Genomic DNA, 15,359 nt, shown 5'->3' on the forward strand with positions numbered 1-15,359 from the left:
GACATGTAGTGTCCGCTCCTAGTGTCCGCTCAAAATCTGTCACGGACACTAGGAGCGGACACTAGATGTGTCCGTGACACCTGTCATTCACTTGAATGGGCATCGGGTGCGTTCTTTTGCACTCCGTGCCCGTCCTTCCCTGTCCGCAAGAGAAGCTGTCCGACTTCTCAAGTGGACAGAAAAACCCTACATCTAGTGTCCGCTCCTAGTGTCCGTGACAGATTTTGAGCAGACACTAGGAGCGGACACTACATGTCGGACACCAACGGTAGTGTGAACGCTCCCTAACTTAGTATGCTTAATATGTAACATCTTCAGATCCAGGTTCTAGGGTCAGTCACATTGCCAGTAAAATTCATTTATTTATAAATTGAAAGAAGGAATAACAGAGGAAAGGTATAATGCAAAGTACTAGGGGACGATGATCCTGAAGTGTCCAGACCCAGCATATCACCCCAGCCCTGCAGATAGATAGGTTACTGTCACCTTGTGAATCACTGTCTCCATTTCTGAGATATTGGTGCGGTTTTTATTAAATATGCAAACTAGCTTTTGGGTGTTACAATGGCGTCTATGGTTCCAAAGTGTAATTTTCATATTAACAAAAAGTGGATATCTCAGTAAGGAAGATAGGGATTCAGGTACCCTAACATATCTTGCCTACTAAACGTGGAGAATCCCTTTAAGAAATGTTTGTAAAATAATAAGAATTATCTGAGAATTGTGAACATATCTTTATTTTTCATTTATTTTTCTTAGTTTCCTGTGTGAGTAATCTGTCTGTTTTTCCATTGTTTTTCCTATAGTGATACCAGTTCTCAACCGAGTCTTAAGGTAGGTGTGTACTACAGATAGATAGATAGATAGAGTCCTATGAAAAAGTTTGGGCACCCCTATTAATCTTAATCATTTTTAGTTCTAAATATTTTGGTGTTTGCAGCAGCCATTTCAGTTTGATATATCTAATAACTGATGGACACAGTAATATTTCAGGATTGAAATGAGGTTTATTGTACTAACAGAAAATGTGCAATATGCAATAAACCAAAATTTGACCGGTGCAAAAGTATGGGCACCTCAACAGAAAAGTGACATTAATATTTATTACATCCTCCTTTTGCAAAGATAACAGCCTCTAGTCGCCTCCTGTAGCTTTTAATCAGTTCCTGGATCCTGGATGAAGGTATTTTGGACCATTCCTCTTTACAGAACAATTCAGGTTCAGTTAAGTTTGATGGTCGCCGAGCATGGACAGCCCGCTTCCAATCATCCCACAGATGTTCAATGATATTCAGGTCTGGGGACTGGGATGGCCATTCCAGAACATTGTAATTGTTCCTCTGCATGAATTCCTGAGTCGATTTGGAGCAGTGTTTTGGATCATTGTCTTGCTGACATATCCATCTCCGGCGTAACTTCAACTTCGTCACTGATTCTTGAACATTATTCTCAAAAATCTGCTGATACTGAGTGGAATCCATGCGACCCTCAACTTTAACAAGATTCCCGGTGCCGGCATTGGCCACACAGCCCCAAAGCATGATGGAACCTCCACCAAATTTTACAGTGGGTAGCAAGTGTTTTTCTTGGAATGCTGTTTTTTTGGATGCCATGCATAATGCCTTTTTGTATGACCAAACACCTCAATCTTTGTTTCATCAGTCCACAGGACCTTCTTCCAAAATGAAGCTGGCTTGTCCAAATGTGCTTTTGCATACCTCAGGAGACTCTGTTTGTGGCGTGCTTGCAGAAACGGCTTCTTTCTCATCACTCTCCCATACAGCTTCTCCTTGTGCAAAGTGCGCTGTATAGTTCACCGATGCACAGTGACACCATCTGCAGCAAGATGATGCTGCAGCTCTTTGGAGGTGGTCTGTGGATTGTCCTTGACTCTTCTCACCATTCTCCTTCCCTGCCTTTCTGATATTTTTCTTGGCCTGCCACTTCTGGGCTTAACAAGAACTGTCCCTGTGGTCTTCCATTTCCTTACTATGTTCCTCACAGTGGAAACTGACAGGTTAAATCTCTGAGACAACTTTTTGTATCCTTCCCCTGAACAACTATGTTGAACAATCTTTGTTTTCAGATCATTTGAGAGTTGTTTTGAGTAGCCCATGATGCCACTCTTCAGAGGAGATTCAAATAGGAGAACAACTTGCAATTGGCCACCTTAAATACCTTTTCTCATGATTGGATACATCTGGCTATGAAGTTCAAAGCTCAGTGAGGTTACAAAAACAATTTTGTGCTTCAGTAAGTCAGTAAAAAGTAGTTAGGGGAATTCAAATCAATAAAATGATAAGGGTGCCCATACTTTTGCACCGGTCAAATTTTGGTTTAATGCATGTTGCACATTTTCTGTTAGTACAATAAACCTCATTTCACTCCTGAAATATTACTGTGTCCATCAGTTATTAGATATATCAAACTGAAATGGCTGCTGCAAACACCAAAATATTTAGAACTAAAAATGATTAAGATTAATAGGGGTGCCCAAACTTTTTCATAGGACTGTAGATAGATAGATAGATAGATAGATAGATAGATAGATAGATAGATAGATAGATAGATAGATAGATAGATAGGAGATAGATAGATAGATAGATAGATAGATAGATAGATGGATGGATGATAGCCAGATGGATGGATAGATAGATAGATAGATAGATAGATAGATAGATAGATAGATAGATAGATAGATTAGATATTTTGGCACATTTTTTATTTTTACTTTGATCTGTTCTTGTTTTTAGGAGCTGAATACTTCCGATCATGAAAGTATCTTCAGACTTTACGCCACCAAGGTAACATTTACTTTTACATAATTCACCAGATAGCGACATCACAAGAGGTCACATGACCGTAGCAGCCAATCATGGCACAGTACAAGTAGGAGAAGTGTCTGATAGGTTCATGGCTGTGTCTAATCTGATTTATTACAGGGATCACGACTACACGCCTGGGATCTAAAAAGATTACTGAATGACGTGGTGAGGAAAGGTGAGACTGAAAATAGTCAAAGAATAAAGAGGGAATATATGGGGTGAGGGGCCACACGGTGGCTCAGTGGTTAGCACAGCAGCCTTGCAGCGCTGGAGTCCTGGGTTCGAATCCTGCCAAGGGCAAAAAAACATCTGCTAGGAGTTTGTATGTTCTCCCTTTGTTTGCATGGATTTCCATCTCATACTCCAAAGACATACTGATATGGAAAAATGTACATTGTGATCCCTATCTCACCATCTACATAAAAAAAATGTAATATATATATATATATATATATATATATATATATATATATACAGTATATGGGGTGACAGTTGTCCACAATGGGGGAATTTGTATATGGGGGTCTAGTCACAGACCGTTCAGAGCACCCATGCTGACCCCTGCACCCTTGCTGACAGCACCTACGATAGAAATGTGTGTATCAGAGCTAGTCCATGGAAAATGGAGGATGGCTCATGTGTTATATGATGTGGATGGCCAGGTGTCTGCGTCACTTACCTGGTAAGAGCTTGCACCAGGGACATTATATGGATGCTGAAATTACAAGATCTGATGCCAATATCTCTAGACACCGCAGGACTCCTGTAGATGAGTGTGGAGTCCGGGCCTTAATGGGTCAAAGCTGTTTTGGGGGCACAAGAGTGATCAGAATAATACACAATATTAGGTGCAATGTTACATTATTGTTACAATTAATGTTACAGTATTGCTGCATATCTGCATAGCACATACTGTATATAATTTGTCCACATGGTGACACTCTACAATAATGATACTTATCATGTAATATAAAGGCTCAGAGTCTTACACCCCCTGGTGGCAACGACTGTATCTATCTACAAAAATATTATTTAAAAAAAAATTGAAAAAATGGATATCATTTAAATGTATGTAAAATTCTGGACCAGATGTGATGGATGTATCTCCCAGGTGGATTCTCAAGCCTGTTACTATAGGACTTGTATTTATTAAGTTATGATTTATTATAGAATGTTATACTTTTCCCCCTAGAATATCCTTATCCATACGGAGCAAAATTCACCATTGACAGCAGTCGGGAAATACTGGAATCAGTAGATGTATCCTTTACATATATATATATATATATATATATATATATATATATATATATATATATATATATATATATAGTGTGTGTGTATGTGTGATATAAGTACCGTATATACTCGAGTATAAGCCAAATTTTTCAGCACAGTTTTTGTGCTGTAAAAGCCCTCGGCTTATACTCGAATCAAGCAAAAAAAAAAAAGTTTGGTTTTTTTGGGGGGTTTTTGGGAGGGGGGTCTATGACCAGCCGCAATAGTAATGTATAGAATCTCCCATAAAATAGTGAAAAAATAGAAGCTTTAAAAAAAATATAAAAAAATAAAGTAAATAAAAGTTATAAATCCCTCCTTTCCCTAGAATACATATAAAAGTAGAAAATTACTGTGAAACACAAACACATTAGGTGTCCCTGTGTCTGACAGTGCCCGGTCTACTGAATATAGGGGATCTGCAGTGCTCCTGTTCCGTCGGGAAGGGGTTAATAGGAGCACTGCAGATACCCTATAGTCAGCCAGACTGAATTCCAAGTGGGGGGAAGAAAAAACCCAGTCCTCAAGCTCAGGGAAGGGGCAGACAGACAACCAAAACACCCCCTCCCCTTCCCCAGCACCTACTGCACCCAAAAACTCCAACCATTTTAATTTTTGAAATTTTCCAGTAGCTGCTGCATTTCCCCCCTCGGCTTATACTCGAGTTAATAAGTTTTCCCATTTTTTTGTGGTAAAATTAGGGGCCTCGGCTTATATTCGGGTTGGCTTATACTTGAGTATATACGGTAAGTAAAGGTCTCCATGCCTCTCATCTGCCCCTCCGAGGAGGTCTAAATAATCCCATAATTGCCCCCTCTCCCATTCTCAGCTCTAGAACATACCCAGGTGTGAAGGGTAGGATAACTAGGCAGTTGAATAAGGAGCCATGGATAAAGGGGGCAGAGTTCATGGGCACCTTGTTGGGGGACATTGTATCCAATCCTATATTTTCTTACTCTCCTTTCCTTTGAGTTGATTTTTTCTTAAGTCCACATGCAGATTTCCGGAAAAGGAAAACTTGATGAAGGAAAGTTCCTTAACTTATGGAAAATCATCGGCCAATTTAAGGTAATTGTAGAACTAGAGGTGACTGACGGCTGCTTATCCTAAATATATGGATGTGAGGCGCAGGATCAAGTCGGAGGCTACAATTGGAATCTTTCAGTTTTAGAAATGAATGTAGCCAGTAGGAACCCTAAATATATTACGTATGTTTCCCTTTAAGGATCTTTTTTCCAAAATGGATTCCAGTCGCTGCGGATTCCTCAGCTTGGCAGAATTCCAGAAGGTCATGCAGCATGCAGGTATAGCGTGGATATAGGGTGGATATAGGGTGGATATAATGTGACCACTCCAAATATGGGGTTTTCAGTATTACACAAATTGTGTCTTTCAAGGAACATATCCCATATGGTGTATAAGATCTAGTTGTCTGACAAACACTTGCCTTACCAATCCAGTACGTGTACCTACGTCTGACCTAGAGATCGTAGGTCAGGGCTGGCATTAGGGTGGATGGTGCCCATGGCAATACCTCCAATTGATGCTATGGTCAATATTGTTGCCAAAAATTACAATAGAGTACGGAAATAGCCTTGTTATACAGTGCCCAAATAATATTATCACATAGTGCCCAAATAACAACACCCAAATAGGTTTGGGTATAAAGAGAGCACCTTATGTTGTAACACATATTACCTTAATAATACAACAACACAGTGCCCAAATAACATTGCCATATACATATTGCCCAAATAATATCGCCACTCATATTGTGCCCAAATAATATTACCATATAAATAGTGCCCAAATAATATCCTATATGTAATGCCCAAATAATAGTGAACAAAGACTTGGCAATGTTCACTTTGGGGGCGCTAATATATATGCAAACTGACTTTTATAGCTATATTGACTGTGAGGTTCTTAGCGAACACTTTGATCAAATTTTCTTGGCCCATCCTAAAAAGCACAACCTAATTTTCATGGGATCCCCCACTATTACACTCTATACAGGAGGGAAAAAATGGTGTCCATGGCTCCTAGGGATGTAGGTTTGGGCAGCAGGAGTGCCCCCTATAGTGTACCTCATAGTACCCAAAAAGTAAAATGATATTGTGTCCAAATAACATAGTAGCTCCCCTTATAACTGGATATCCTACATGATAAAGGCTCAGTATTCTGGATCCCTTGACTCAATTGAATACTTATAATTAGAGATGAGCGAACAGTGTTCTATCGAACTCATGTTCGATCGGATATTAGGCTGTTCGGCATGTTCGAATCGAATCGAACACCGCGTGGTAAAGTGCGCCATTACTCGATTCCCCTCCCACCTTCCCTGGCGCCTTTTTTGCTCCAATAACAGCGCAGGGTAGGTGGGACAGGAACTACGACACCGGTGACGTTGAAAAAAGTAGGCAAAACCCATTGGCTGCCGAAAACATGTGACCTCTAATTTAAAAGAACAGCGACGCCCAGCTTCGCGTCATTCTGAGCTTGCAATTCACCGAGGACGGAGGTTTCCGTCCAGCTAGCTAGGGCTTAGATTCTGGGTAGGCAGGGACAGGCTAGGATAGGAAGGAGAAGACAACCAACAGCTCTTATAAGAGCTAAATTCCAGGGAGAAGCTTGTCAGTGTAACGTGGCACTGACGGGCTCAATCGCCGCAACCCAGCTTTCCCAGGATCCTGAATGGAATACACTGTCAGTGTATTCCCGTATACCCGATATATACCCCCGATACCCGTTCCAACGGTTTGCCCCCCCCACCTTCACCCCAGAAATACCCTGCAAGTCCCCTAGCAATAGAATTGGGGCTATATACACCCACAATTTTTACTACTGGTATACAGTGCCATTGTCTGACTGGGAATTCAAAGAATATATTTGGAATACAAATACCCTCATTTCTTGCTACTGCCATATAGTGCCAGTGTCTGACTGGGAATTCAAAGAATATATTGGGGTTACGTGCACCCACAATTTTTACTACTGGTATACAGTGCCATTGTCTGACTGGGAATTCAAAGAGTATATTGGGAATACAAATACCCTCATTTCTTGCTACTGCCATATAGTGCCAGTTTCTGACTGGGAATTCAAAGAATATATTGGGGTTACGTGCACCCACAATTTTTACTACTGGTATACAGTGCCATTGTCTGACTGGGAATTCAAAGAGTATATTGGGAATACAAATACCCTCATTTCTTGCTACTGCCATATAGTGCCAGTTTCTGACTGGGAATTCAAAGAATATATTGGGGTTACGTGCACCCACAATTTTTACTACTGGTATACAGTGCCATTGTCTGACTGGGAATTCAAAGAGTATATTGGGAATACAAATACCCTCATTTCTTGCTACTGCCATATAGTGCCAGTTTCTGACTGGGAATTCAAAGAATATATTGGGGTTACGTGCACCCACAATTTTTACTACTGGTATACAGTGCCATTGTCTGACTGGGAATTCAAAGAGTATATTGGGAATACAAATACCCTCATTTCTTGCTACTGCCATATAGTGCCAGTGTCTGACTGGGAATTCAAAGAATATATTGGGGTTACGTGCACCCACAATTTTTACTACTGGTATACAGTGCCATTGTCTGACTGGGAATTCAAAGAATATATTGGGGTTATAAATACCCTCATTTCTTGCTACTGCCATATAGTGCCAGTTTCTGACTGGTAATTCAAAGAATATATTGGGGTTACGTGCACCCACAATTTTTACTACTGGTATACAGTGCCATTGTCTGACTGGGAATTCAAAGAGTATATTGGGAATACAAATACCCTCATTTCTTGCTACTGCCATATAGTGCCAGTTTCTGACTGGGAATTCAAAGAATATATTGGGGTTACGTGCACCCACAATTTTTACTACTGGTATACAGTGCCATTGTCTGACTGGGAATTCAAAGAGTATATTGGGAATACAAATACCCTCATTTCTTGCTACTGCCATATAGTGCCAGTTTCTGACTGGGAATTCAAAGAATATATTGGGGTTACGTGCGCCCACAATTTTTACTACTGGTATACAGTGCCAATTTCTAACTAGGAATTCAAAATGCGCAAGGCTCCCGGAAAGGGACGTGGACGAGGCCGTGGGCGAGGTCGGGGGAATGGTTCTGGGGAGCAAGGTAGCAGTGAAGCCACAGGGCGTCCCGTGCCTACTCCTGTGGGGCAGCAAGCATTGCGCCACTCCACAGTGCCAGGGTTGCTTGCCACATTAACTAAACTGCAGGGTACAAACCTTAGTAGGCCCGAGAACCAGGAACAGGTCTTGCAATGGCTGTCAGAGAACGCTTACAGCACATTGTCCAGCAGCCAGTCAGACTCTGCCTCCTCTCCTCCTATTACCCAACAGTCTTGTCTTCCTTCCTCCCAAAATTCCGAAGCTTTACAGAACAATAACCCAAACTGTCCCTGCTCCCCAGAGCTGTTCTCCGCTCCTTTCATTGTCCCTCAACCTGCCTCTCCACGTCACGATTCCACGAACCTAACAGAGGAGCATCTGTGTCCAGATGCTCAAACACTAGAGTCTCCTCCATCTCCGTTCGATTTGGTGGTGGATGACCAGCAACCCACCCTCATCGACGATGATGTGACGCAGTTGCCGTCAGGGCATCCAGTTGACCGGCGCATTGTGCGGGAGGAGGAGATGAGACAGGAGTTGGAAGAGGAAGTGGTGGATGATGAGGACACTGACCCGACCTGGACAGGGGGGATGTCAAGCGGGGAAAGTAGTGTGGATGTTGAGGCAGGTGCAGCACCAAAAAGGGTAGCTAGAGGCAGAGGCAGAGGTCAGCAGCTTAGGCGAAGCCAGGCCACACCCGGAATCTCCCAAGATGTTCCAGTTCGTACCCAGCCCCGAAAAACTCCCACCTCGAGGGCACGTTTCTCGAAGGTGTGGAGTTTTTTCAAGGAATGCGCCGAGGACAGATATAGTGTTGTCTGGACAATTTGCCTCTCGAAATTGATTAGGGGCTCTGAGAAGAGCAACCTGTCCACCACTTCAATGCGCCGTCATTTGGAATCCAAGCACTGGAATCAGTGGCAGGCAGCAACGGCAGGACAAAGGCCGCCTGCCGTTCACGCCACTGCCACTGCCTCTGCCACTGCCTCTGCCTCTGCCACTGCTGACTGTGCTGGCGATGCACTCCAGAGGACGAGCCAGGACACCACTTCATCTGCCTCCGCCACTTTGTTGACTTCTACCTCATCCTCCCCTGGTCCTGTCTTATCTCCTTCTCCTGCACCATCAAAGGCACCATCAGGCGTTTCTTTACAACAACCCACCATCTCTCAGACATTGGAGCGGCGGCAGAAATACACTGCTAACCACCCACACGCGCAAGCCTTGAACGCCAACATCGCTAAACTGCTGGCCCAGGAGATGTTGGCGTTCCGGCTTGTTGAAACTCCCGCCTTCCTGGACCTGATGGCAACTGCGGCACCTCGCTATGCCGTCCCTAGCCGTCACTACTTCTCCCGGTGTGCCGTCCCCGCCTTGCACCAGCACGTGTCACTCAACATCAGGCGGGCCCTTAGTTCCGCGCTTTGCACAAAGGTCCACTTGACCACCGACGCGTGGACAAGTGCATGCGGACAGGGACGCTACATTTCACTGACGGCACACTGGGTGAATGTAGTTGAGGCTGGGACTGCTTCCCAAACTGGCCCGGTGTACCTCGTCTCCCCGCCTAACATTCCTGGCAGGGACACGAGAAGAACACCCCCCTCCTCCTCCTCCTCTACCGCCTCCTCCTCCGCCACCGCCTCCTCCTCCGCCACCGCCTCCTCCTCCGCTGTTAGATTGACCCCAGCTACGAGTTGGAAACGTTGCAGCACTGGCGTTGGTAGACGTCAGCAGGCTGTGCTGAAGCTGATCAGCTTGGGGGACAGACAGCACACTGCCTCCGAGGTGAGGGATGCCCTCCTCGATGAGACGGCAATATGGTTTGAGCCGCTGCACCTGGGCCCAGGCATGGTCGTTTGTGATAACGGCCGGAACCTGGTAGCAGCTCTGGAGCTTGCCGGACTCCAACATGTTCCATGCCTGGCCCACGTCTTCAACCTAGTGGTGCAACGTTTCCTAAAGAGCTACCCCAATGTTCCAGAGCTACTGGTGAAAGTGCGGCGCATGTGCGCCCACTTTCGCAAGTCGACAGTAGCCGCTGCTAGCTTAAAATCTCTCCAGCAACGCCTGCATGTGCCACAACACCGGCTTTTGTGCGACGTCCCCACACGCTGGAACTCAACGTTTCAGATGTTGAATAGAGTGGTTGAGCAGCAGAGACCTTTGATGGAATACCAGCTACAAAACCCTAGGGTGCCACAAAGTCAGCTGCCTCAGTTTCACATCCATGAGTGGCCATGGATGAGAGACCTTTGTGACATCCTACGGGTCTTTGAGGAGTCCACAAGGAGGGTGAGCTCTGAGGATGCGATGGTGAGCCTTACAATCCCGCTCTTGTGTGTTCTGAGAGAATCCCTGATTGACATCAGGGATAACTCAGATCACACAGAGGAGTTAGGGATAGCATCCGATCCGTCACAGCTGGAGAGTAGGTCCACACATCTGTCCGCTTCACTGCGTTTAATGGAGGAGGAGGAGGAGGAGGAGGAGGAAGAAGAGTTGTCCGATGATGTGATGGTGATACAGGAGGCTTCCGGGCAACTTCGAATCGTCCCATTGTTGCAGCGCGGATGGGTAGACATGGAGGATGAGGAGGAAATGGAGATTGAACTTTCCGGTGGGGCCAGAGGAGTCATGCCAACTAACACTGTGGCAGACATGGCTGAGTTCATGTTGGGGTGCTTTACAACCGACAAGCGTATTGTCAAAATCATGGAGGACAACCAGTACTGGATCTTTGCTATCCTTGACCCCCGGTATAAAAACAACATCTCGTCTTTTATTCCGGTAGAGGGGAGGGCCAATCGCATCAATGCTTGCCACAGGCAATTGGTGCAGAATATGATGGAGATGTTTCCAGCATGTGACGTTGGCGGCAGGGAGGGCAGTTCCTCCAGTAGGCAACCAAGTTCTCACCGGTCCACACAAACGAGGGGCACACTGTCTAAGGTCTGGGACACCTTGATGGCACCCCCTCGCCAAAGTGCCGCCACGGAGGGTCCTAGTGTCACCAGGCGTGAGAAGTATAGGCGCATGTTGCGGGAATACCTTTCCGACCACAGCCCTGTCCTCTCCGACCCCTCTGCGCCCTACACGTATTGGGTGTCGAAGTTGGACCTGTGGCTTGAACTTGCCCTATATGCCTTGGAGGTGCTGTCCTGTCCTGCCGCCAGCGTCCTATCTGAGAGGGTGTTCAGTGCAGCCGGTGGCATCATCACTGACAAGCGCACCCGTCTGTCAGCTGAGAGTGCCGACCGGCTCACTTTGATAAAAATGAACCACCACTGGATAGAGCCTTCATTTTTGTGCCCACCTGTGTAAAGCACCCCAACATGAAACTCCATGTCTGTACTCAACCTCTCCAATTCCTCCGCATCCTCATACTCATCCACCATAAGCGTTGCACAATTCTGCTAATACTAGGCTCCCTCCAACATGATTTCCCCCAACTCTGCTGGTTAGAGGCTCCCTCCACCCTGATTTCCACCAACTCTGCTGGTTAGAGGCTCCCTCCACCCTGCTTTCCCACAACTCTGCTGGTTAGAGGCTCCCTCCACCATGAATTTGCCCAAACTGGGCTGTTTAGAGGCTCCCTCCACCATGAATTGGTCCAAACTGGGTTTTTTAGAGGCTCCCTCCACCATGAATTGGTCCAAACTGGGCTGTTTAGAGGCTCCCTCCACCATGAATTTGCCCAAACTGGGCTGTTTAGCGGCTCCCTCCACCATTAATTGGTCCAAACTGGGCTGGTTAGAGGCTCCCTCCACCATGAATTTCCCAAAACTTGGCTGTTTAGAGGCTCCCTCCACCATGAATTGGTCCAAACTGGGCTGGTTAGAGGCTCCCTCCACCATGAATTTCCCAAAACTTGGCTGTTTAGAGGCTCCCTCCACCATTAATTGGTCCAAACTGGGCTGGTTAGAGGCTCCCTCCACCATGAATTGGTCCAAACTGGGCTGGTTAGAGGCTCCCTCCACCATTAATTGGTCCAAACTGGGCTGGTTAGAGGCTCCCTCCACCATGAATTTGCCCAAACTGGGCTGTTTAGAGGCTCCCTCCACCATGAATTTGCCCAAACTGGGCTGGTTAGAGGCTCCCTCCACCATGAATTGGTCCAAACTTGGCTGTTTAGAGGCTCCCTCCACCATTAATTGGTCCAAACTGGGCTGGTTAGAGGCTCACTCCACCATGAATTGGTCCAAACTGGGTTTTTTAGAGGCTCCCTCCACCATGAATTTGCCCAAACTGGGCTGTTTAGAGGCTCCCTCCACCATGAATTGGTCCAAACTGGGCTGGTTAGAGGCTCCCTCCACCATGAATTTCCCAAAACTTGGCTGTTTAGAGGCTCCCTCCACCATTAATTGGTCCAAACTGGGCTGGTTAGAGGCTCCCTCCACCATTAATTGGTCCAAACTGGGCTGGTTAGAGGCTCCCTCCACCATTAATTGGTCCAAACTGGGCTGGTTAGAGGCTCCCTCCACCATGAATTTGCCCAAACTGGGCTGTTTAGAGGCTCCCTCCACCATGAATTTGCCCAAACTGGGCTGGTTAGAGGCTCCCTCCACCATGAATTGGTCCAAACTGGGGTTTTTAGAGGCTCCCTCCACCATGAATTGGTCCAAACTTGGCTGTTTAGAGGCTCCCTCCACCATTAATTGGTCCAAACTGGGCTGGTTAGAGGCTCCCTCCACCATGAATTGGTCCAAACTGGGTTTTTTAGAGGCTCCCTCCACCATGAATTTGCCCAAACTGGGCTGTTTAGAGGCTCCCTCCACCATGAATTGGTCCAAACTGGGCTGGTTAGAGGCTCCCTCCACCATGAATTTCCCAAAACTTGGCTGTTTAGAGGCTCCCTCCACCATTAATTGGTCCAAACTGGGCTGGTTAGAAGCTCCCTCCACCATGAATTGGTCCAAACTGGGTTTTTTAGAGGCTCCCTCCACCATGAATTTGCCCAAACTGGGCTGTTTAGAGGCTCCCTCCACCATGAATTGGTCCAAACTGGGCTGGTTAGAGGCTCCCTCCACCATGAATTTCCCAAAACTTGGCTGTTTAGAGGCTCCCTCCACCATTAATTGGTCCAAACTGGGCTGGTTAGAGGCTCCCTCCACCATGAATTGGTCCAAACTGGGTTTTTTAGAGGCTCCCTCCACCATGAATTTGCCCAAACTGGGCTGTTTAGAGGCTCCCTCCACCATGAATTGGTCCAAACTGGGCTGGTTAGAGGCTCCCTCCACCATGAATTTCCCAAAACTTGGCTGTTTAGAGGCTCCCTCCACCATTAATTGGTCCAAACTGGGCTGGTTAGAGGCTCCCTCCACCATGAATTGGTCCAAACTGGGCTGGTTAGAGGCTCCCTCCACCATTAATTGGTCCAAACTGGGCTGGTTAGAGGCTCCCTCCACCATGAATTTGCCCAAACTGGGCTGTTTAGAGGCTCCCTCCACCATGAATTTGCCCAAACTGGGCTGGTTAGAGGCTCCCTCCACCATGAATTGGTCCAAACTGGGGTTTTTAGAGGCTCCCTCCACCATGAATTGGTCCAAACTTGGCTGTTTAGAGGCTCCCTCCACCATTAATTGGTCCAAACTGGGCTGGTTAGAGGCTCCCTCCACCATGAATTGGTCCAAACTGGGTTTTTTAGAGGCTCCCTCCACCATGAATTTGCCCAAACTGGGCTGTTTAGAGGCTCCCTCCACCATGAATTGGTCCAAACTGGGCTGGTTAGAGGCTCCCTCCACCATGAATTTCCCAAAACTTGGCTGTTTAGAGGCTCCCTCCACCATTAATTGGTCCAAACTGGGCTGGTTAGAGGCTCCCTCCACCATTAATTGGTCCAAACTGGGCTGGTTAGAGGCTCCCTCCACCATTAATTGGTCCAAACTGGGCTGGTTAGAGGCTCCCTCCACCATGAATTTGCCCAAACTGGGCTGTTTAGAGGCTCCCTCCACCATGAATTTGCCCAAACTGGGCTGGTTAGAGGCTCCCTCCACCATGAATTGGTCCAAACTGGGGTTTTTAGAGGCTCCCTCCACCATGAATTGGTCCAAACTTGGCTGTTTAGAGGCTCCCTCCACCATTAATTGGTCCAAACTGGGCTGGTTAGAGGCTCCCTCCACCATGAATTGGTCCAAACTGGGTTTTTTAGAGGCTCCCTCCACCATGAATTTGCCCAAACTGGGCTGTTTAGAGGCTCCCTCCACCATGAATTGGTCCAAACTGGGCTGGTTAGAGGCTCCCTCCACCATGAATTTCCCAAAACTTGGCTGTTTAGAGGCTCCCTCCACCATTAATTGGTCCAAACTGGGCTGGTTAGAGGCTCCCTCCACCATGAATTGGTCCAAACTGGGTTTTTTAGAGGCTCCCTCCACCATGAATTTGCCCAAACTGGGCTGTTTAGAGGCTCCCTCCACCATGAATTGGTCCAAACTGGGCTGGTTAGAGGCTCCCTCCACCATGAATTTCCCAAAACTTGGCTGTTTAGAGGCTCCCTCCACCATTAATTGGTCCAAACTGGGCTGGTTAGAGGCTCCCTCCACCATGAATTGGTCCAAACTGGGTTTTTTAGAGGCTCCCTCCACCATGAATTTGCCCAAACTGGGCTGTTTAGAGGCTCCCTCCACCATGAATTGGTCCAAACTGGGCTGGTTAGAGGCTCCCTCCACCATGAATTTCCCAAAACTTGGCTGTTTAGAGGCTCCCTCCACCATTAATTGGTCCAAACTGGGCTGGTTAGAGGCTCCCTCCACCATGAATTGGTCCAAACTGGGTTTTTTAGAGGCTCCCTCCACCATGAATTTGCCCAAACTGGGCTGTTTAGAGGCTCCCTCCACCATGAATTGGTCCAAACTGGGCTGGTTAGAGGCTCCCTCCACCATGAATTTCCCAAAACTTGGCTGTTTAGAGGCTCCCTCCACCATTAATTGGTCCAAACTGGGCTGGTTAGAGGCTCCCTCCACCATTAATTGGTCCAAACTGGGCTGGTTAGAGGCTCCCTCCACCATTAATTGGTCCAAACTGGGCTGGTTAGAGGCTCCCTCCACCATGAATTTGCCCAAACTGGGCTGTTTAGAGGCTCCCTCCACCATGAATTGGTCCAAACT

General features: G+C 46.5%; 1 protein-coding gene across 1 annotated transcript in view; it reads left to right on the forward strand.

The window, feature by feature from the left end:
- Positions 1 to 15,359, forward strand: part of LOC142196879 (calpain-13-like) — a 347,930-nt gene that overhangs the window by 110,104 nt on the left and 222,467 nt on the right. Inside the window, exons 23-24 of the mRNA XM_075266865.1 lie at positions 5,103 to 5,171; positions 5,329 to 5,407. Coding sequence (XP_075122966.1) covers positions 5,103 to 5,171; positions 5,329 to 5,407 — 148 coding nt within the window. The remainder of the gene's footprint in view (positions 1 to 5,102; positions 5,172 to 5,328; positions 5,408 to 15,359) is intronic.

The sequence above is a fragment of the Leptodactylus fuscus genome, chromosome 3 (assembly GCF_031893055.1).
Source record: "Leptodactylus fuscus isolate aLepFus1 chromosome 3, aLepFus1.hap2, whole genome shotgun sequence".
Lineage (NCBI taxonomy): Eukaryota > Metazoa > Chordata > Amphibia > Anura > Leptodactylidae > Leptodactylus > Leptodactylus fuscus.